This window comes from Episyrphus balteatus, chromosome 2 (genome assembly GCF_945859705.1).
Source record: "Episyrphus balteatus chromosome 2, idEpiBalt1.1, whole genome shotgun sequence".
In the NCBI taxonomy this organism is placed as follows: domain Eukaryota; kingdom Metazoa; phylum Arthropoda; class Insecta; order Diptera; family Syrphidae; genus Episyrphus; species Episyrphus balteatus.
This window is the reverse complement of record NC_079135.1, coordinates 49,713,641-49,736,622: the sequence shown is the minus strand read 5'-3', so window position 1 is coordinate 49,736,622 and position 22,982 is coordinate 49,713,641. Positions and strand designations below refer to the sequence as shown.

Here is a 22,982-nt window from a genome sequence, read left to right as displayed (position 1 = left end):
TGTAATTATTCGCTATGGGTAAAACATCCACTAAACATCTTAACAATTAATTACAATCTCTTAATCTTCAACTTTAAAAAAAAAAACCCTGTGTAAGATGCAGACATAATTTAAATTAGTTTTAGGGTCACTTTTACAATATTCATCCCAGTTAGTGAAAATTTCTGGGAATAAACTTTTTTTTTAGATTGACATTATTCTTCTAATGGTCTAACTGATAATTAAATAAATTGCACGACTGGGGTCGCACGTACTTGCTCTTATGCTTAAAGTAACAATAATGTTAAAGCTTTTTATTCAAGAAATTTAAAATTTTGAAATATTTTTTAAAAAACCAAAAATTCGTTTTTTGAAAATTTTCTAAAATTTTATTATTATCTTTACTTACACACTTTTGTATAAAAATTTTCATTTAAATCGGGTTAATGTTGTACGAGATATTCAGAAACGAAAAAAACCGTTCTATGACAGGTACCGTTAATAACGTTACAAAAAATATTTTTTTTATTTCAAAAGTTGGCTCTTATGTGTAGTACTACACACAAAAATTTTAATCAAAATCCGTAGAGCCGTTTTTGAAAAAAATTAACTTTTCTATTTCCGTTATATGACAGGTACCGTTAGTTTTGGTCATAAAAAAAAAATTTAATTTCCCCTCTAGGGAATCACCAAAAACTGCTAACTACCAAGTTTGAAGAAAATCACTTCACTCGTTTAGGCTGCAGCTCCAGATAGAGACAGACACACAGACAGACAGACAGACAGACAGACAGACAGAATTGCCGGACCCACTTTTTTGGCATTCTCCATCATCGTAATGTCATGTAAAATTGTTATCTCGAGTTCGATTTTTTTTACGAATCCTAAACTTGCCCTAAAAATTAGTAAAAATTAGAGCTTAGTGTAAAACAAATATTTTTATTCATAATTTACCACAAATGTGTTGATTGCCTTAGCAAACAATGTGTAAATAATTTTATGTTAATTGAATCGAAATTCTGCTATGAAAACAATGTTATATCAACAGATTACGCACTGGCAGAGTGTATATGTAAATCATTTGACAAGTTCCATGATTATATAAGTTTTGCGATTTAATGAATGGGTTTGTCAAGATTTGTAAATTTTTAGCTTTATTGGAACTTTAGTATTTACGTACGGTTTGTATTTACCGCACGATTTGTATCACATTTTTCTGCTTTTTTTTTTGTAAATAATTTAAAATAAATGTATGCGAAAAGGTAATTATATGTATGTTGGAATAGTAAAAGAAAGTTATGTTTTTGATCTAGTAGTAGAAGACAAAAAATTTGGATGCTCTGAAAAAAATATTTTTGTTTTTCTAGAATAATTGTTTTAATTACACAAGTCAACAACGTTTTTGGTGCCGAGACTAAGATATACTTTTCTAAAGGTTTTTGGTGTGCTGAACTCTAATCTGAAGTCAAAAACATCCTATCAGCTCCCGTTTTTGAAATATTACCGTTAGAAGATGCAAACATAACTACTTTTGAGGTTATGCTATTATGTGAAGAAATTTTTTTTAAATACAATTTATTACGGTTTCTGTAAGAACTGTTTTCCTTCTTTCAAGCATTTTTTAAATCTTTTCGATATCTTTTTTATTGTTCGAGATATCGTCAGTTTTATGGCTTATTGTAATGTATCACGTTTTCATCTCCTTTTTTAATAAATTAAGCCAAACATTCTTACTCAAATTGGTTCATATTTGGGGAAAATCTTGTTAACTTCCAAATAAGTCAAAACACGATTTTTTTTAACTTTCAAACGGTAATATTTCAAAAACGGGAGCTGATAGGATATTTCTGACTTCAGATTCGAGTTCAGCACATCAAAAACCTATAGAAAAGTATATTTAAGTGCCCGCACAAAAAAAAAATAAATTTTGTAGACCAGTGTTATCATTATGTATGATTTTAAAGTGGATTCCTAAATTTTATTTACTGCTTTTATTTTGTACAAACTTTATGGCAGATAAAAATATGTAGTTATGTATCATTTATTAAACAATAACATTTAGGCCCAATTTATTCACTCTCCATTATTTTTAAAGGCTCCATTAAAAATTATAAAACTGTCAAATCGCATACAAATTGTAAAATTTCCCTTTTTCAATGGCGACTTTAAATTTAATGGAGTGTGAATAAATTGGACCTTAGACCCAATTTATTGACTCTCCATTAAACTTAAATCTCCATTAAAAATGGGAATTTTAAATTTAAAAATAAAATTCGTTTAATTCAGTCTCTTTTAAGGATTTTTTTGAAGTTTCTTATCATTAATTAATTGAGCATTAAATTTAAAAGCCCTTTTAGTTAAAACCCCAAATTCGAGCTTTTAAGAGGGATTTTTAGAGCAAATTGAGGTTTTAAACAGGTTTTTTTTTTATTCACTCTCCAGTAGAGTGGAATGTCATTTCTTTATTGTTTAATTTTATTAATTTATTTGAAAAACGTCAAATGAGCTAAAGAATTATTAAAACAACAAAACAATTATGACGCGAATTTTTTTGTAGGTACATACATACATATGTAAATGTATTTGTTCCATAAATAAGTTATGCATATATAAAATGACTGCAACTCACCAGAAATTCTTTCATTGTTATTTAGAGGGGAGAGACAACACTTCATTTTAGATTTTTAATTGACACAAAATTAAAAAAAATGCATTTCTTAGCTCAGAAAGGCACATATAGAACTTCTCCACTTAAAAAAAAACACTACTAGTAAAACCAATCAGGGTTGAGGTGCTGCATTATATAATCATCTCAAAACATTTCAGAACACTTTTGTATATCGCGACTCTCGTCTGTTTGATTTCGTCTTGCGTTTTTAGCTACAAAATAATTACGCGCCTTAGTTTTTATGTTTTTTCATATAATCTAGTTAAAATCTTCAAATTCAATTTGACAAAATCGTTCTTTTTGTTTGACAGTTTGAATTGAAAAAAAATAAAAATTCCCTAGGATATTTTTAAAAGAGTTTTAAATTTAACGTTTCCATTAAAAGTAAAGGCTTTAACTAAAGAAGAGTGAATTAAATGAATTTTTAATGATGTTTACTTAAAGGCGTCAATAGTTTAAAATCGAATCTAACTAAAACGATAAATTTCAAAATTTAATGGAAGCTCAATAAATTGGCCCTTAGTGTTTCAATTCGTTTGGTACCTACTTACTTATCTATGAATATTATAAATCTAAAACTACTAGTACCTAGTATAGGTAAATATATATTTTTTATTAGAACCTTGATTTCCCTTTTTAATTCACAGCTCAAGTGACCACTTAAATTACCAAATCCATTTATATCAATAAGTACTTTATTGACTGATAACTAAACGTAAATAAAAAATTTCAATTAAATTTTAAAAGTGGGGGATCACAAAGTTTAGCACATTACACATTGTACATATTTACATACAAACAAGTTATAGCTAGAAATAACTGAATTTTGATCTAAGGGTAAAATCTTGGATACTTTGTTCAGACAAAAAGTTAAAAAAAAACCTGGAGCCAGTTTAATAGTTGACACTTAAGTTGGTAAGAGGGTAAGATAGCAGGTGTTTATATTAACAGGAGAAGTGGCCCTGAAGTTTTTGATATTGGTTACTTAAGCGCCCTCTTAATCGATTGTGAAACTTGCAATAGGTACTTTAAGTCAATGAAAATGAAAAATCACAATATCAAAATTTCTTCAATCTGACCGATCGAAAAAGTAAATTTACTGTGAAAGCGAATCATTAGAGCCGTTTCTATAAGAGATTTTATATGCATAATTAAAAATATTTAAACGTTTACCATTCCTCGACAAATGTATGAGGAAGCGAGAGCCATAGGGCATATGTAAGTGTTCACTATGGCGTATACGTACTTTTTTTAAATTTTTTTAAACCTTATTTTAATTAATTTTATATATGTATGAAATAGAACATGAGACTGATAGATAGTGATATTCTAAATACGCTGTAAACTAAAAATCTTCATTGTATGCTCTTTGCTGATTACAAGGAATCGAAAAATCTTTTATTTGATACACAAACCGATTAACTAAAAGATCCGTACACCAACCTATTTGGACCTATTTTTGTTGCTTATGTGTTTTTCTCTAATTTTTCGTTATTCACAGATTTGAAGCATTTCCAGCTGCAACTTAAGTGGCGTTGTTTAAAATCAGTTTAAATATCTTAAATCTAAACTAAGCTACCAGACATTAAAAAAAAAAACTAATTGATTTGGATGATGATTATTTTTAAGTTCAGTTTATCTAATCAATTTGGAAATGAGGTAAAAAACTTATGGGTTTTTCGATTGGTAAAAAAATCACTTAATTTTTATTGATCTAAATCTTTCTAAACAATGATGTTTTGATAAGTTAACTGAAATTAAGAAGATCAAAAATCAGTTATTTGACAGATAAAAATTTAAAAAACAGTTTTTTTTTCAATCGAAAACCCTATTATATATACATACTAGAGTGACCGCAAGAAATCGATTTTCGAAATTTGGTCGGGGGAACCCCATAAAATGTTCCGCCTTTGCAGATTTTTAGATAACCAAAATTTCAGCTCGATTGGATAACTCTAAATGGTGCCGACACTCGCTCAAAGTATCAAAAATCTGTTTTTTCACTGTTTTTCGAAGAAAATTAGCTCTAGCTCCCAAACAGATCGGGTTATTTTCACTTTTTATATATTTAATTAAAGGTAGTGTTGCTACACATAATTCAGATGCTAAATTTGTTTAGTTTTACCAAAAAAGAAAAATTTTGTCATCAATTTAAATTTTCAGTACTTACCTCAAAAAGAGCTGAAGTGCAAACTCGATTTAAAATGAAACTTTTTTTTAACTGTTTTATTTAAAAAAACGAAACATTTAACAGAATTCTAAGGCTGTGTGTGAATTGCGTTAAATAGTTAACACTGTGTAAAATTTTTGACACTATTGAGGTGAACAAAAAAATTTCAGCTGTATGGCTTATTGTTTAATATTTTTCTCTGCCTCTTTTCTGCTATGAAACTCCTTTTTAATAAAAAAAAAAAAAACAAAACAAAACGATCTGCAAAAAAAATTTAACTCAAATTTAACCAGGTCCCAGAGCCCAATAAATTTTTAACAGTTGAAAATTTTTTATTCACCTCAACAGTGTCAAATATTTTACACTATGTGAACTATTTTACGCAATTCACACACGGCCTAAAAAACAAAAAAAAATAACATCGTGTTACATTTCTTATACATAATTAATGAAGTAAATACTAAAAAAATTTAATCAACAGATTTACAAAGTAGTTTTGGAAGCATCAGGATACAATTTTCGGCACTCACTGACTACTTGAAGTACATATTGTTTTTGTTCCTCATCTTTAGTTAAAAGGTTATTAAAATCCGTTATTAATTTGACTCCTCTTTCTGTGATGTCATTTACGACTTTAAGTGATTGCACTTTTTTAAAGCCTTCTTTAAAATGCGGGTTTTCGGGCCAAAGATTTGGAGGTTCTTTGAGAAAACTTGTGTCTATTTTCAATCGGCGGAAAAAGTTCAATGTTTCTTTGTTCACAATATTTTTTAACCCTGCTGTGACAAATTGTTCATCTTCATGTGTCTGTAGCTTTGGATTTACTATTCTGTTGGTTTCCGTTTCACTGGTTTTCAAAATTATGTTGGCCGTTTCTAATTTTGTTCGCCATCTGGTAAGGTTAGGTCAAAGAACGCCAGACCTGCCTGCTCTGAACTCAAATACCATAAATGGTTTGAGAATTTATCAAGAGCCTTCTCTGAAATATCTTTGTCTATCTTGCGGTATTCAATGCAATTACGCAAAAGATCAAGATCTTGTTTAGGAGCCAGATAAGCTCTTGGGGCATTAAACCAAGCAAAAGTTTTTTCTTGTTGAATGTAAGTTTGATTTTGAAACTACAAAGTCAATTGGATTTTGCCCTAGTGCTTCTATTGTAGCTATAATTATGCGAGAAGCATTTCTATCAGATGCCTTACATCGATCCAATAACAAAGAAAGTTTCATTGTTAATAGCTCTTTCACCCCACGACTATACCTCATACTTTTGCTACCCGAGGGCCCAGAGATAGAGAAACATCCATTCTATCCCTATCCGCAGAATAAAACAGTTAAAAAAAAGTTTAATTTTAAATCGAGTTTGCACTTCAGCTCTTTTTGTGGTAAGTACTGAAAATTTAAATTGATGACAATATTTTTCTTTTTTAGTAAAACTAAACAAATTAAGCATCTGAATTATGTGTAACAACACTACCTTTAATTAAATATATAAAAAGTGAAAATAACCCGATCTGTTTTGGAGCTAGAGCTAATTTTCTTCGAAAAACAGTGAAAAAACAGAGATTTTTGATACTTTGAGCGAGTGTCGGCACCATTTAGAGTTATCCAATCGAGCTGAAATTTTGGCTATCTAAAAATCAAAGGCGGAACATTTTATGGGGTTCCCCCGAAAAAAATTTGACGAAAAATTTTTTCTATGGGAGTTGCGGTCACTCTAATACATACATATACCAAAATTACTTTTTTTATGAATTAATTTGTTGAAAGAACAAAATTTATGGTTGAATTATTTAAAGTAATTTTCTTTTTGGCCCCAAAAAGATTAAATCATTAATTTAAAATATTTTAATCTTAGAAAAGATCATCGGATTATCGAGTTCATATGGTTATGGGTTAAATTTGATGTCAAATGAAAGATAAGGTGATATTGAAAAGGAAATAAAATACTCTTGCGACCCGAACTTAGCTTTTATAGATCAAGGTTCGTTTTATAATCTAATTATGTACATACGTATTAAAAGAAAAAAAAATGATTTCCAACATTTTTTCCAAATTTTAATTTACAAAATATGCATAATGGAGAGCTAAAAGCTGCAATGAACCAAGTCAAAATCTAGTGTCAAATTCTTTAAACATATTTTAACATAAGCAAAAAACGCAAACGGCATTTTTTTTGATAGGCATGTGACTTTTTGAACAAAAAAAAAAAAAAAATTCAGTTTTATTGCATGCAATTTTATTTATAGATATTACGTGTTCAAAGTTTAATCAAAACAGTTATATTTCTTGAGAAAATTGCAATAATTTAAAAAGTTCTGTATGGGAGGTGTACATACATTGTAAGCAAGATATTAAAAATAAGAACATCTTTCTAGAATTCTATAAAAAAAAACTTCGTTATAAATATTAAGAAAATCCGTCCACCCATTCAGGCATTGGAAAAGTAAACGCACAGACTCACAGACCAGACGCCCAGTCGCACTTTTTTGATTTATTAAAAAAAAAAAAATTGAGACGAAACCATTAGAACAAGTAAAAAATAAATTGCACGACTGGGGTCGCACGTACTTGCTCTTATGCTTAAAGTAACTATAATGTTAAAGCTTTTTATTCAAGAAATTTAAAATTTGATATTTTGAAGAAATTTCATAAGTAGTATAAAAAAATTAAATCTGTTTTTATAATTAATAAAACTCCGTTTTAAAATATCTTAAAAAAAAAAACAAATATGCCATTTTATTTCTCGTATAAAGAGATATTTTTAGAAAAAAAATTTTAAAAATTGTAGGAGCCGTTTTTTAAAAAAATAATTTTTTATATATAAAATTTTTTAACATTTTTCAAAAAAAAAGTTGGTATGCCATTTTGAAGAAATAATTAATTTACACATAAAAACTAAATTTCAAAATTTTTCATTGATCCGTTTTCAAAAAATTGATTTTTCCAAAAAAAATTTTGAAATATTTTTTAAAAAACCAAAAATGCGTTTTTTGAAAATTTTCTAAAATTTTAATATTATCTTTACTTACACACTTTTGTATAAAAATTTTCATTTAAATCGGGTTAATTTTGTACGAGATATTCAGAAACGAAAAAAACCGTTCTATGACAGGTACCGTTAATAACGGTACAAAAAATATTTTTTTTATTTAAAAAGTTGGCTCTTATGTGTAGTACTACACACAAAAATTTTAATCAAAATCGTTAGAGCCGTTTTTGAAAAAAATTACCTTTTCTATTTCCGTTATATGGCAGGTACCGTTAGTTTTGGTCATACAAAAAAAATTTCAATTTCCCCTCTAGGGAATCACCAAAAACTGCTAACTACCAAGTTTGAAGAAAATCACTTCACTCGTTTAGGCTGCAGCTCCAGATAGAGACAGACACACAGACAGACAGACAGACAGACAGACAGACAGACAGACAGACAGACAGACAGACAGACAGAATTGCCGGACCCACTTTTTTGGCGTTCTCCATCATGTCATGTAAAATTGTTATCTCGAGTTCGATTTTTTTTACGAATCCTAAACTTGCCCTATAGTACCTATATCGCAAGTAATAGGATTGTAGGTAATGACTACGCATTTATTTTGTTTACGATTTGACAAAATAATCGTTTCGATTAATTGACAAATTGGGTGATTTTGTCGTTATCAATTGGACGTTTAGACCGCGTTCAAAGGTATTTTGGATCATCCTTTAACGTTTAACAATTTAACTGGTACACAGTGGTTTTGATTAGATTAGTAGCCAGTTAGAGAGATCAGTAAAAACCATCAGTAATATTTTTCTTTTAGAGAATTTCATAATCTTATAAAAATATGTACTTGAAATATATGTAAAATTGATATCAATCGATGGAAAATCAATTGTAAAAATTTTTTTTGACAACAAAAAAAAAACAGAAGAGAATGAGAAGCTACCTACTTTTCGTCAAAAGCTTTTATACATACATATATTTTACTGACGAAAGTTATGTCGTTTTCGATTGGTTTCACTCAAGAATTAACACATTCTGATATCGAAATATCGAATAGAACAAGTCAAACACTTGGATGAAAATTTACTTTTGGAAAAGAAATGTCAAAGGGATTAGCAAGTAGCACCATCTAGCGCTCATAATAATTGTAAAACAGTTTTGTTATGGTATGAACCAACTAATTAAATATTTGTGAATTAGAAGTATAACTTCATTCAAACGCGTGTACATTTGTGTACACACACTTTTTTTTATTTTTGTGAAATTTGAAATGTCAAATATTTGTATTATTTTTTTTTTTGCAAACGAAAGTTATGGCGTTCGAATTGAAATATTATAAATCAATATTCGAAGAAAATGGTAATGGACACGTTCAGGAAATATTAGGGACTAGATATTTAGGCAACGTCATTTTCTGAACGGAAATTTGAGCAAATTGACTAAATTAGTTTGGATGTGATGCTATTGTCAAATTTCACTCAGGGAAAATTTTCTTGCCTATCTTTTTAGTCAGCTTTCCAATAAAATTACCTAAAATGGAAGGATTTTTTTTGACAGCCGACCATTCAGAGAGCGAGAAATTACCTAAATATTTAGTCCCTAACGTTTCTGAACCTGCCCAATGTAACCAATAATGTACCCATTTTTAATATTCAATTAATTGAAATTACAGAAAACAATAAATTTGAAAACGAGAAACGTTCAAGCTGAAATTTTCATGCCAATAAAACGGTTTCAAAAGGGTTCTGAATGCCTCCGGACAAATCTGGACGTCCAATCGAAAACAACATTAGTTTTACTGAACAGCAATGCCAATTTACAAAAATTGGAACATTTTCTCACAGTTTTCTTTGATTTTTTTAATGTTCCACTCTTCAGTTAACAAATTACTAAATCATTTTGCATCATTGAAAATAGAATAATAATAGGTTATGGCTAGTAGTGATTCGTTTATTTTTATAACGCGAATTGACACTTAAATACTGACATAACTTAACTTATTGTTTTAAACGAGAACGTGTACGTAAAAATTCCATTTTTCACCTGTTTCAACTTTTAATGATGATTATTTTTACTGAATAATACAACTGGCCCCCTAAAGAGAATTTATTTTTGCGATTACAAGTTAGAAATATTAAAACATAAATACTCAAACCAAATTTCATGGTACAAAGTATCTACAAATTACAAAATTGTTTCTTTTTTCATTTATTTTTAATGTGTGAATATTAAACTCATTACGGGTTACGCACCATAAATATTCTCCATAAAGATACATATTTACAATTATTCACAATAAACATTTTCAATCTACTAAAAATTTATTTGTCGTTATTTTAACAAATAAATAATTTTTAAAATTGTTCAAAAAATATCAAAAAATTGTTAAGTAAATTTGATGCGCACATTGCTCACAATTTGAATTATTTAAACGAGTGCAACAAACTGAATCGAATTGAGTAAACATTGAAATAAAATTATAGGTCAAATACAAAAAGTCTAGTTCATTGATTATTCTTGGACAGAAAATCGAATAATAAAAGTAGATACATACCTATAAGCGAAATGAAAGTGTATATAGTATGGTAAACAATGATAGATAAGGCAACCTTATTTAAAAAAAAATTGTAAACATTTAACTACCTAATTTAATCAAAATTATGTCTATTTTATTTATATTTGCATAAACTCAAAATAAAATAAAGTTATCAAAAATATCTCATAACTCTATTTGTGAATAAATCCATCGACATCATTCACTTTCATTCTTTTTCAAAAGATTCTCCAGATCACTGGCAATTGTATGATTAATTGATTTTTCCTACTTGTCCTTTCGCAAAACAAAACAAAGTAAAAAAGTAAAAAAAAAAAAAACAAAAGTGATTTGTGATTCAACCCCAAAAACGCATTCAGCCAACATTTCGTTCACAATCTAAAATAACTTGCGACTATATGTGCAAAAAATCAATAAACAGTATACGAGTCCTTTTTTTTTTCTTCACTCTGACATTTAAAGGATTCTCATCTACTTTCATTTGAATTCATCCCCCTTTTTCATCCCAACCAACCCTCCTCTCCCTTAGCATGACTTACCAATAATATGCAATAGTTTCCCCTAATCCATTGCGTACATTTCTATCCAATAAATTGTAGCAAATATTCGTTGAGGCACCTTCCATCCATTTAATAAAAATAGGTCCTTTGGAAATATTAAAATTAAATTGCAAGAATTTTTTAGCTTCAACTTGAGTTTCCCAATGAAATTGCTTGGCCACACGAGACCAAAACTCTTCGGGATTATTCAGAGATTCTTCGTAGAATTTCCGATATTCGTCCATGGACGAAATGTATGCATTGCGACTGATCAACGTATTTGGATTGTAAATTGATTTTTCAGATGGCATTTTGATATATTTTTTGGTTTTGTTCTTTTTTCGTGAATAATGTCAGTTATACACTATTGTTTCATTTATTTAAATTTGAAATAAAAATATAAAATATTTGATTAAAGTTAATTAATTTAATTTTTTTTATTCACTTTGGCATTAGTGAAGTTTTTTTTTTTATAAATATTTAAATTTTTTTTTTAATTGTTAGACCGTTCTGTCCGTCCAAAGAAAGAGTAATTCGCGAACTGAAAAGTTTAGTTTTTTTCACTTCAATATAGGGTGCTTATTCTCTGTTGCCAGTACGTGTGGACTGCTGACGATGACGACGACGAGCGTGCTATTGTGTCGTTCATTCATCTCTGCAAAATTAGAGGGGAAAAATGAGAGCTTTAATTTTGCGTATTCTTCAGATACAATAACAATAAGGTACTGAACTAAAAAACTTTTGAAATTCTCTGAGAGCAGAGAGATACAAAATAAATTGTCATGTTTTAAGTAGATTTTTATTATAGGTAGATGGAAATGGAAGAATTCAATGAACATATGGGATAGATCAAGACAGATGGCATGTTGTTTATTATTATTGTGAATAATGGGTAAATAAGTCGGATGATTTTATAATCAAATATCTAATGATGATTTGATGATATTTTCACGATACTATAGTGAATCAGAAAATTGATAATATAGACAACAGTAGCAGTAGTAACAGTTAGATACGTATCTAACTAATTAAATTTTTAAATAAACTAAGTATTTTCATTTTTTTGTAACAGTTTGTAAAAATTTGAAATAATAAAGCTTTTTTGTTAATTTGTTTCGCTGGACGGTTTATTTAGATAACTGTCATAAATTCTGTACGACAAAATTCTGTGGTCTCAAAATACTGTAAGACCAAAATTCTGTATGTCATTATACTGTAAATACAAAAAGGGTTTTTTATAACGGTTATATTTCAAGAACGGAGGCTATAATAGAAATAAATAAATCTGTATTTCAAAGTTCTGTAAAAATGCTGTAAGAAATATCGTGCGCGCGCACTTTTTTACATTATCAAAACGACATTTCTTACAGCTATTTTACAGAATTTTGATATACAGAATTTTGATGTACAGAATTTTGAAATACAGTATTTTGACCAACCAGAATTTTGACTTTCGGAATTTTGTTCGTACAGCATTTTGCACATACAGAATTTTGACATACAGTATTTTGGCATACAGTATTTTGAATACAGAATTTTGTAACATACAGCATTTCGACCACAACCCATTTTTACAATAGCCGTGTTCATAAAAAAGTTATTGAAGAAAAGTGTGATATAAATGAGTTATATAAATAATAAAAATTATGGTTAAATAACCCAATGCAAACTAACGTAAATAGTAAATGCGACTCTATAACATTTAATTTCAAAACAAATGCCTCTCTTAAACGAATGAAAATAGTTTTTAGTTTGGAAAAGATATGAGAATGAATGAAAAGAGCTTAAAGAGACCTTCCAATTGATGTCTCACTCGATGGATTTGGAGGAAATTTTTGAAAATTCCATATTTTTAGACAAACAAGGGACCTTGTACTTTTTTAGAAAAAAGACAACAGCAATAAAACAATATAGTACTTTGCATTTTGAAATGCTAACAAAATTCATTACTTATTTTCCTTCCAAACTAAGTTTTTTCGATTTGTTTTCCTTTTTATTACACTCCTGCTCAAATTTAACGCCCATCTATTTATTTTAAAGTAAAGTAATGCTATTACTTTATGCCACAGTATCATGTTTATTTTCTCAAATGAGACAATAGTGATCTTAAATTCAAGTATAGAATAAAATGTTTGTCGGGAAGATTTGGGGAGATATTTTCTGAAGTCTGTCTGTTAACCCGCGAACCTTTTAGAGAAGAGTCATAAAATTTCATGGAGTTAAATCTGCTTTACAACACCTACAGAGTTAGAGAGCCTTTCTAGACCTAAGTTAAGTACCCAAAAATACTTGACTGATGCCCTTGAACAGCATCCGGTTCCAATCACCCCTAGATTTGGTCCACAGTTTAGTCTGATGCACGATAATGCATGCTAGAGTAGTTTGAGAATATCTACAAGATTTTAATATTCCAGCTTCGGATTAACCACACAGAAATCTGGTTTTGAATTCAATAGAACATGTGTAGGAAACATTGATTAGATGCATTCGCGACCGAAATCCACCTCCAAGCAGTCTTGATCAACTGAAAACTTTAGTGAAAGAAGTGTTACAACAAAACCTTCAAAAGTTAATTAGTGGAATGGACAAACGACTCCAGGTTGTCATATGCGCTAGAGGAGACTATACCAAGTATTGCATACAATTATGGGAAAGAACCGTCACCCACTTCCATTTTTTTAAATTTTTCTTCTCAAAAACAAAAAATTATTTTATAATCAGTTTTCCTGGAATTGTTTAATTTGGTTTATCTTTTTTTTTGGTTGATAATACTGTTGCAGTTTAGCATTTTTTCGACTTCGAAAAGCAAACACAAAAAAATGCACCAAAGAATTTTAAAGCCTTTTAAAATAAGATGCAGGGGTATAACTTCAGAAAAAAAATGTGTGCGTTAATTTTGAGCAGGAGTTTAGTTTCGGTTATCTAAAGCCAATTTTTTGTATACTGATCACCCATTTGGTTTTAGAAGCAAGCACTTGACGAATAATCAAGTGCACAGAATCACCGACATCATTGAGAAAGCTCTCAAAAAAATAAAGTTGTTCATCGGTATTTTTAGGTGTGTCTCAAGCCTTTTACAAATTATGGCATGAAGACCTCAAATTAAGACAAGTCTTGGCTGAAGGGCTTTATACTAGGTATACAATTCTTAGAGAGTTTCTAAATGGAACATAATTTTGCGGTAACAGAATTTTGCACAAAATTGATTCCAGGCTAAGCCTAAGATACCCTATGTTTCCCACTTTGCATTACATATGTAATGTATACTTATATTAAGGTTATAATTTGGCCAATTATTTGAAGTTTTCTTATATTGAAGAGTTTGGTGGTGGAGATGGATCATTCAACGTAGCAAAGCCATTTTTCTTGACATTTATTCAAATACTTAGTTCTTTATCAAAATCTTTAAGTGCGCCGATTAAATTTGTTTTTTCCTATTTTTAAAAGCCTGCTTCCGTACGGACTTGACGTCAGTAACCTGAATTATTAGCAATCATTATAGAGATATTCAACTATTTCATAATGACACGAAATTTCAAGTAGGTAGGTATATTTATACATATCTAATTTATTGAAAAACAGCAATTTAAAATTAGATAACAGTATGGAAATGTCAATAAAATAAAATTTCTCCAAATAATTGATAATTCAGTTTATTGATTCCAAAAATCGTGCTGTTGTATTTTATCTGAAAGATCTTCAAGTTTTCAGTTTTCACAACAGGTACTTAGTACAAAATTAAAAAAATAAATATCATGAAATTTAAAATTTTACCACACATTTATGTTTCTGCAAGTCATCTACTTAAATATTGATTAAATTAAGATCTTTAAGATCTTTTTGAATGATAATACACGAGCCAACTTAAAAGTATCATTGAAAAGGAAGACAATTGTTTGGTAAAGTTATCTTCAACGTAATTTTTTTAAGTACCTACCGATAGATAAGTAAAACTATTTTATTTTTAATTTTACTTCAAAGGCAATTTTAAATGCTTAGCCACAAGTGAGCAAATGATAATGCCTACTCATCCTGTATCTTACTTTTTTTAGAGGATGAGAGGATTTTCCATTCCAATTTTAACCTTCAAATCCTATCAATGAAAACAGAAATTATACTTCGAATTCTATATTAAATAAAACCGTTGGTTATTAAACTGCTTATAATGCAGTTTTTAGTCTAACAGGCACTATCTGATGGGTTTAAATGATATCGCTTTGCTGTGCTGTAAGGTGTTTTCTGCCACTTCAATTTGTTTCTTTTTTTTATCATGTACCTACAAATATAATACATACCTCTTGACAAAGTATCGGCGTAACCTCATCAGCTTTTGCTCAGTTTGGTTGACTGTTTTTTCAATAAATTTTTTGAAAATCCTTTGAAAAAAAAAAACGTATCTTCTCTAAGAATGACCATTTGCTCGCTATGTCGCCATGTTGCTATGTCACCATGTCGCTATGTCGCCATGTTACATGTTGCTATGTCGCCATGTCGCTATGTCGCCATGTCGCTAAGTCGCTGTGTCGCCATGTCACAATGTCGCCATGTCGCTATGTCGCCATGTCGCTATGTTGCTATGTCACCATGTCGCCACGTCATTATGTAGCATTCTTTACTGTTTGACCACAGGTTTTTAATTGGATAAAGGTCAGGATGGTTGCCAGTTCAATTAAAAACATAAATTTTCAACGAGAATCACTTTGAGGTCCAAGGATTCAGGGTAAGTGTCGGGAGAAAAGTTTAAAAGAAAAACTCCAACCCGGCAATATTGTTCAAGGTTCAAAATTTCTCCCTAAAAATCATGTTTTGGGGTGTTTCATATCTAAAGTTCCCGCAAAACTGAAGCCAAAAGAGGGAATGATGATAATAACCAAATATGCAGAAGTTTTGACGCAAGTGCTGCTTCAAAACACTCGGAAGACATTTTCGGTACAAAATTCGGTTTTAGTAAAATGCACGACTGGGTCGCACGAACTTGATCTTAGAGTTAAAGTTACTTAAATTTTTAAGACTTTTTATATAGAAATTTGGAAAAATAAAATAAAATTCGTTTAAAAAAAAAAATAAAAAAAAATCTGAAATCAAATTGCCCTCCAAAACAAGTATGCAGTTTTGATTGATATATTAAGATGCATTTTTGGACAAAAAATTTTCAAAATCGTTAGAGCCGTTTTTTAAAAAACTAATTTTTTATAAATAATTTTTCAAAAAAAAATTTTCAAAATTTTTTTTAAAATCCAAAAATTATTTTTTTTCGAAATTTTATTTTTGGTTTATATTTGAATTATATAAATTTTTCTTCACAAAAAATTTCGTTGAAATCGTATAAGCACTTTCGGAGATAATCGGATTTGAAAAAAACGGTTCTATGGCAGGTACCGTTAATAATGATTTTCCAAAAAAAAATTTTTCATTAAGAAATAGACCTTAGCTTAAAACTAACATTTTAATTTTTTAAACAAAATCGTTGGAGCCCTTTTTGAGATATTTCAATTTTACTAAAACCGGTATAAGACAAGTACCGTTATTTTTGGTCCAAAAAAATTAATTCCAAAAATCCCTCTAGAGAGTCGCCAAATAACGCTACCTCCAAAGTTTGACATCAATCGGTCCATCCGTTTAGGCTGTAGCTTCGTTTACAGACAGACAGACTGACAGACAGACAGACGGACTTCTGGGACCCACTTTTTTGGCATTCTCTACCATCGTAATGTCATGGAAAAATGTTATCTCAACTTTTTTTTTTTTTACGAATGCATAACTTGATATATAGTTGTTACGGTGACCATATTTCTGGAAGCGAAACCCGGATAGTTTTGAAAATATTGATTTGAAAAAAAAATCTTTTTAAATTAGTTTTCATAATTGTTTCTTATTTTGATATAAAGATTTCCTTAGCGATTTTATGGGAGCATTTTCGTTGAAATCATTCAAGTCGTTTACGATAGGTACTGTCAATAACTTCTAAAAAACAAATATTTTTTTTATCAAAATCGGGAGAGCTGTTTTAAACATTAAAATTTTATTTTAAATGATTTTGAAATTGTTGGGTTCTTTCTCTCTCTCTCTTTCATATGTCGTTCATTTTTCGAAAAATAAAAACGAAATTCTTACCCTGTGCTAGAATATTTGGAAAGTTTTCAATCGTTTGTCACTACCATTTGTCTAGTCAATTTTACTTGCTCCAAAAGAGTTTTCTGACTTTGGAGACTTAGAACAATTTTCGTTTTGCTTCAGTAGCGTACTAGGCTTAATACTTTGTCCAAAAATTTGAAAAAAATTTAATTTCCAACCACTTTCCGTACAAAGTATTTAAAATTTTTAATATTAAAATTAGAGAATGTGCAAATACGGGACAATCACGGGACAAATAACAAAATACGGGACACTTATACGTCCAGGGGTCGAACTACGGCATACGTTCGTTATCGTATGGTTGCTATGTGTCTCTATCTTTTTGTTTTGATTAAATAGAGAGAGAAATAGTCAAAACGTTAACGTATGATCGTAATCGTGTGCGGTGATACGACCCCAGGTTTCTTAAATAAAAACCCGGGATAACCTGTAGAAATACGGGACAGTCCCAGGTAAACCGGGACGGATGGTCACCGTATATATAGTACCTATATCGCAAGTAAAAAAGGATCTTTCTCCATGCCACAAATCCAACAAATTGAAGCACTTCTTTGCAAGTCAAAAAATTAATGTTGTGGATTGACCTGGCAACCTCAATCCAATTGAAAACCTGTGGTCAATCAGTAAAGAACGCTCAGGAATAGAGATTGCACCACAAAAATTAGGCATATTTCTTCAATTTTTGATGTATTGTTTCATGACGATAAAATCAAAAATATTTGCGAAAAGATGGACTCATCGATGCCCAAAAGATAAAACACGCTTATAAAAACCAAGGCAGGCTATATTAAGCATCAAAACTGATCTGTTATATTTTTTTCTAATTTAATTTGAAAATATAGCAAAATTTATAGGAAACTTCGTTTGTCCCAATTATTTTGCACACGACTGTATGTCGCGTCATGTTGATTAAGCTATTTTTGATTTTACTGTATTATTTGATTTTACTGTAAAATTAAGATGTTTTATTTTGCTCCCCAGTGTTTTTCGTATTTCTTATTGTGATCTGCCACACATGTTTCATTAAAATACCATTGTGAATGATTATTTACTTTTGTTTATTTGCTCATTTCTATGTATGCGTGTTCTTTAAACGTCAAAATCTGAAAAGAAGAAGCACTTCAGATGTTTTTTTTAAAAAAGTAATTTTATAATTAGAATACAACTGTAGGAGTCATTTTAACAAAAACAAAAAAGCGAAAAAGAATTCCCTAAATTGCTCTTTTCTTAAAATAATCGAAACCATGAGATAGCAAGACAGAACATTGAGAAGCATTGTTTTGCATTCTCTTGCATTGTAATCGCATTTATTTATAAAATAGTATTGCATTCTTGTTTTTTTGTTTTTCATAAACTAAACCAAATCTAATCAGCGTATTCTACTTAGGCTTAAGGCTATGAGAAAAGGTTTGTACGCCGTGGTCAGATAATGGAATTTTTATCTGAAATGCATTTTTTAACGAAAACTTATTAATGGGCTATATTCTTAAGTTTCAAGTTATTACACAGATTAGAAGCAACTCTGTTTGATAGATATCGGATTGGCTTAGAAGTGAATTTAAATTCTCTATGAATAACTTTGAATTTGGATCATGATACTTTTATCGTACCTAATCCAGGAAAGACAGAAAACCTTGAATTGAGAGGGTCAGACAAATTAATTCATGAATTTTTATGATTTGTATTAGTAGCGAAGCAGGATTTCAATATCTCTAGCAGATTTAAAGTCTTCCAAAATCCCCTTATGGACAATTCCATGGTATTTCAAATTACATTTAGAAACATTTTCACTATACATAAATAGATAGTTTTCGTCAATTTTAATATAAACTGATAAGAAAAAAAAAATGTTTTGACTTTTTTCTTCATTCGAATGATCGGTGCAGAAGATATCGTTATTTAAAAAAAACGTACATTTTTTATTTCTTATTTATTTCTTATTGTGATCTGCCACACATGTTTCATTAAAATACCATTGTGAATGATTATTTACTTTTGTTTATTTGATCATTTGTATATATGCGTGTTCTTTAAACGTCAAAATCTGAAAAGAAGAAGCACTTCAGATGTTTTCCTGCCTTATTCGTGTACTTTAAAAAGAATCACCATTCGCAAATCATTTCTCGTCGTGTGCATTGTTTTTCAATTAAATTATCCAACCATTGCTGTATTTTTCCATTAATTTAATTAAAAAACCAGTGCGTGCATTCATCATTGTTATAACATTTTTTTTTTTTCACTTTCAATTAACGACAATCAAGTCCTTTAATTCATAACTACAACAATGGCCGAAGCCGATAGAGATGTCCAAAAATGTTTTGAAGTTGCTTTGGAATTAGTTAACCAAGCTGGAAAGGTTCTTATTATATCTATAAGATAGTTTGCTTATCAATTTCAATTGTTCTTCTTCTATTCCAAAGATTATTTCCGATCGCAATGATAGTCGCAAGTCTTTCGTGTGTAAAGGCGGTGACATTGACCTTGTTACCGAAACCGATAAGGAAGTCGAACAATTATTGATAAATGGTTTAAAGAATATATTTCCATCACATCAGTAAGATTTGTAGATTTAGAGGGAAGACTGTGTTTCTAGAATTATGTAATTTTGTATAGATTCATTGGCGAGGAAGAGAGCGCCGATGGTGTAACTGCCAAACTCACAGATGCACCAACTTGGATCATAGATCCGGTTGATGGCACAATGAACTTTGTCCATGGCTTCCCACATTCTTGTATTTCAATTGGCTTGGTTATTGACAAAGTCACTGAGATTGGAATTGTCTATAATCCAATGCTCAAACAAAAGTTTACTGCAATTAGAGGCAAAGGAGCTTTCTACAATGACAAACCGATCAATGTGAGTGGTGAGAAGGACCCAAAGAAGGCTCTTGTTACTACAGAATTTGGAACGACTCGTGACCCAGCTAAGTTGAAGGTGGTTATGGAGAATTTCGCTAAAATGGCTGCATTGGTTCATGGGTATGAAGGAGATCCCTAATTCACTCTTTAGTTATTCCTTTTTCTTATCTTTTTATAGCCTTCGTACTCTTGGCTCTGCTGCAATGAATATGGTCATGGTTGCATTGGGTGCAGCTGATTGCAACTATGAATTTGGAATTCATGCCTGGGATGTCGCCGCTGGAGATTTAATTGTTCGAGAAGCTGGTGGAGTAGTCATTGATCCGGCTGGTGGGGAATTCGATATGATGTCGAGACGTGTTTTGGCGGCTTCTAGTATGGAATTGGCTCAAGAGATTTCTAAAAATCTGACACAGTTTTATCCACAGCCAAGAGATGATTAAAAATACTTTATTAAATAACTAAATATTTATGTCTATTAATAAAACCTAATAATACCTCAGGGTATGATAATGTTGGAGATAAAGGATTTGTTGGAAGTAAAAGATATGTGTTGTAAATAATTCCATGTTGCAAGAATTTGTTAAACAAAGAAACTAATGAAATAATTTATTACTATATTAAATGTTGAAGCAAATAGTAAATAAAAAACCAAAGAATATACAGAAATCTTTTGATTTTCTTTTAACAATCATTTCTGTCTGAACGTTATGATGAACTTAAAAAAATGGTTCATAATAGCTTCTTTAATCAATAAAGAACCTCCTACAGCTTAAACAATCTGTCACTTTGGTTTAGATTTCTTAGCGGTGTTTCACTAAATCGGCTACTTACCGTTCTTCTTCTCGAGTTGATAATCGACTTGAAGATTATGAATTTTTCAATAAGGTTATGCTGCACAATATGAATTGTTAAGGTTAAGAGTTATCACACAAACGACAGGCCTTGTATTGTAAAGCATTCAGAGGATTAAGCTTAATTGTCTGTTTTCATATAGTCCTATTGAGGTTTCCGTCGGAGTGGAAATTTGTCCAATTTCATACGAATCGGAGAGACGGAGACGGATACCTTGCTAGGGCCGATTGCAAGAGAAAATTAAAACATTAAACGAATGAAAGTGGTAGTTAAATTGGCAATTGCACGGGTTTGGCATCGAATTTCATCAATATGTTTTTAATTAATTTAACACCCAGATTCTGCGACGCAGCCATAACTTTTGAGGGCCACAAAAAGAATTGATAATAAGTGTTAAGATTTTTGTGATTTTGACAAGTTATGACTGTTAGGGAAAATCATGCATTAAAAATTGTTTCTTTTTTTGAGACAACCGTTAATCACGGTTTAAAAAAGTAATTTTATAATTAAAATTAAACTGTAGGAGTCATTTTAACAAAAAAAAAAAAGAATTCCCTAAATTGCTCTTTTCTTTAAAAAATCGAAACCATGAGATAGCAAGTAAAAAGAGGGGAGGTCATGAAAACGCATACAGAACCGTGAGAAGCATTGTTTTGCATTCTCTTGCATTGTAATCGCATTTATTTATAAAAATAATATTGCATTCTAGTTTTTTTGTTTTTCATAAACTAAACCAAATCTAATCAGCGTATTCTACTTAGGCTTAAGGCTATGAGAAAAGGTTTGTACGCCGTGGTCAGATAATGGAATTTTTATCTGAAATGCATTTTTTAACGAAAACTTATTAATGGGCTATATTCTTAAGTTTCAAGTTATTACACAGATTAGAAGCAACTCTTTTTGATAGATATCGGAGTGAATTTAAATTGTCTATGAATAACTTTGAACTTGGCCCATGATACTTTTATCATAATCCAGGAAAGACAGAAAACCTTGTATTGAGAGGGTCAGACAAATTAATTCATGAATTTTTATGATTAGTAGCGAAGCAGGATTTCAATATCTCTAGCAGATTTAAAGTCTCCCAAAATCCCCTTATGGACAATTCCATGGTTTTTCAAATTACATTTAGAAACATTTTGACTATACATAAATAGATAGTTTTAGTCAATTTTAATATAAATTGATAAGAAAAAAAAATGTTTTGACTTTTTTCTTTATTCGAATGATGGTGCAGAAGATATCGTTATTTAAAAAAAACGTACGTTTTTTAAAATATAAGTTTTTTGTGTACAGTTCATAAACCGTCAATGAAAATATTTTTTTATGCAACGCTTTTATATAATCTAAGTCGAGTTAGGAAAATCATGAACGATCAAAAATTGCCTTCCTTTGAATCTACGTACACTCATTTAATTTATTTTCTACGAAAAATAATAATAGATAGGCTAACACCAGCTAACTCGAGTTAAGAAAAATTTGCAGAATATTAAAAAATGTCAAGTTTTTATGAGACGAACTCAATAATTTCTTATCTCCCCTTAAACGGTTATGGTTCGTGGACATAGTCTTGTACAAAAATGTTCTTAATATAAAATTTAGGAAATTCAATTAACTACATAAATTAGATATGATTTTTGTCTAGGACCAATTACAAAAACCGAGATATTTGACTAAAATCGAAAATAGCTGTGAAAATTCGACAAAATTTGTTTGAGCTTATTTGAGTTAGATTTAGGGTAACCATTCGTCCCCCTTTTGAGAGAACTATCCCCCATTTACATCTCAAGCACTAATTTGTCCCCCATAACTGAAAATGTGGAAGGTGGGTGCAATATTTCCCCCTTTTTGACCATCCTTAATCTATTTTCTAGTTCTGAATACATCTATCATAGCTATTTAAGTTTTCACAGCTGGATCAAAGTTGTAAAAAATCATTCTTTTAAATGCTACAAATTCAAAAAAAATATTTATTGCAAATAAAAAAAAATTGCATTAGAAAAAAAAATTATTATTTCAAGTGAAAAAAAATTAGCTGCAACTAAAAAATTGGAAATATTTTGCATTGACAAAAAAAAATGTAATTGCAATTGAAAAATATTTGCATTGAAAATATAATTTTGATTGTAAATAAAAATATTTTGATAAAAAAAAAAAATTGAATGCAAATAAAAAATGTTCTGCATTGAAAAAAAAAAATCAATGCAAAATGTGTGCATTAAATATGTTCTTTTTAATAC

At 29.8% G+C, this 22,982-nt stretch overlaps 2 protein-coding genes across 2 annotated transcripts in view; one reads left to right on the top strand and one right to left on the bottom strand.

Annotated features, from left to right (window-relative positions):
* The window catches only part of LOC129911755 (acetyl-coenzyme A synthetase), a 32,308-nt gene extending 21,013 nt beyond the window's left edge, over positions 1-11,295 (bottom strand). The window contains exon 1 of the mRNA XM_055989665.1: positions 10,894-11,295. Within this exon, the coding sequence (XP_055845640.1) occupies positions 10,894-11,204 (311 nt within the window). The 5' untranslated portion in view covers positions 11,205-11,295. The remainder of the gene's footprint in view (positions 1-10,893) is intronic.
* Positions 11,296-19,261: 7,966 nt separating this feature from the next.
* On the top strand, positions 19,262-20,559 carry LOC129911765 (inositol monophosphatase 1). Its single transcript, XM_055989678.1, has 4 exons — positions 19,262-19,384; positions 19,449-19,582; positions 19,642-20,007; positions 20,066-20,559. The coding sequence occupies exons 1-4, from the start codon at positions 19,313-19,315 to the stop codon at positions 20,328-20,330; spliced, it is 837 nt and encodes a 278-aa protein (XP_055845653.1). The 5' UTR covers positions 19,262-19,312; the 3' UTR covers positions 20,331-20,559.
* Positions 20,560-22,982: the final 2,423 nt, after the last annotated feature.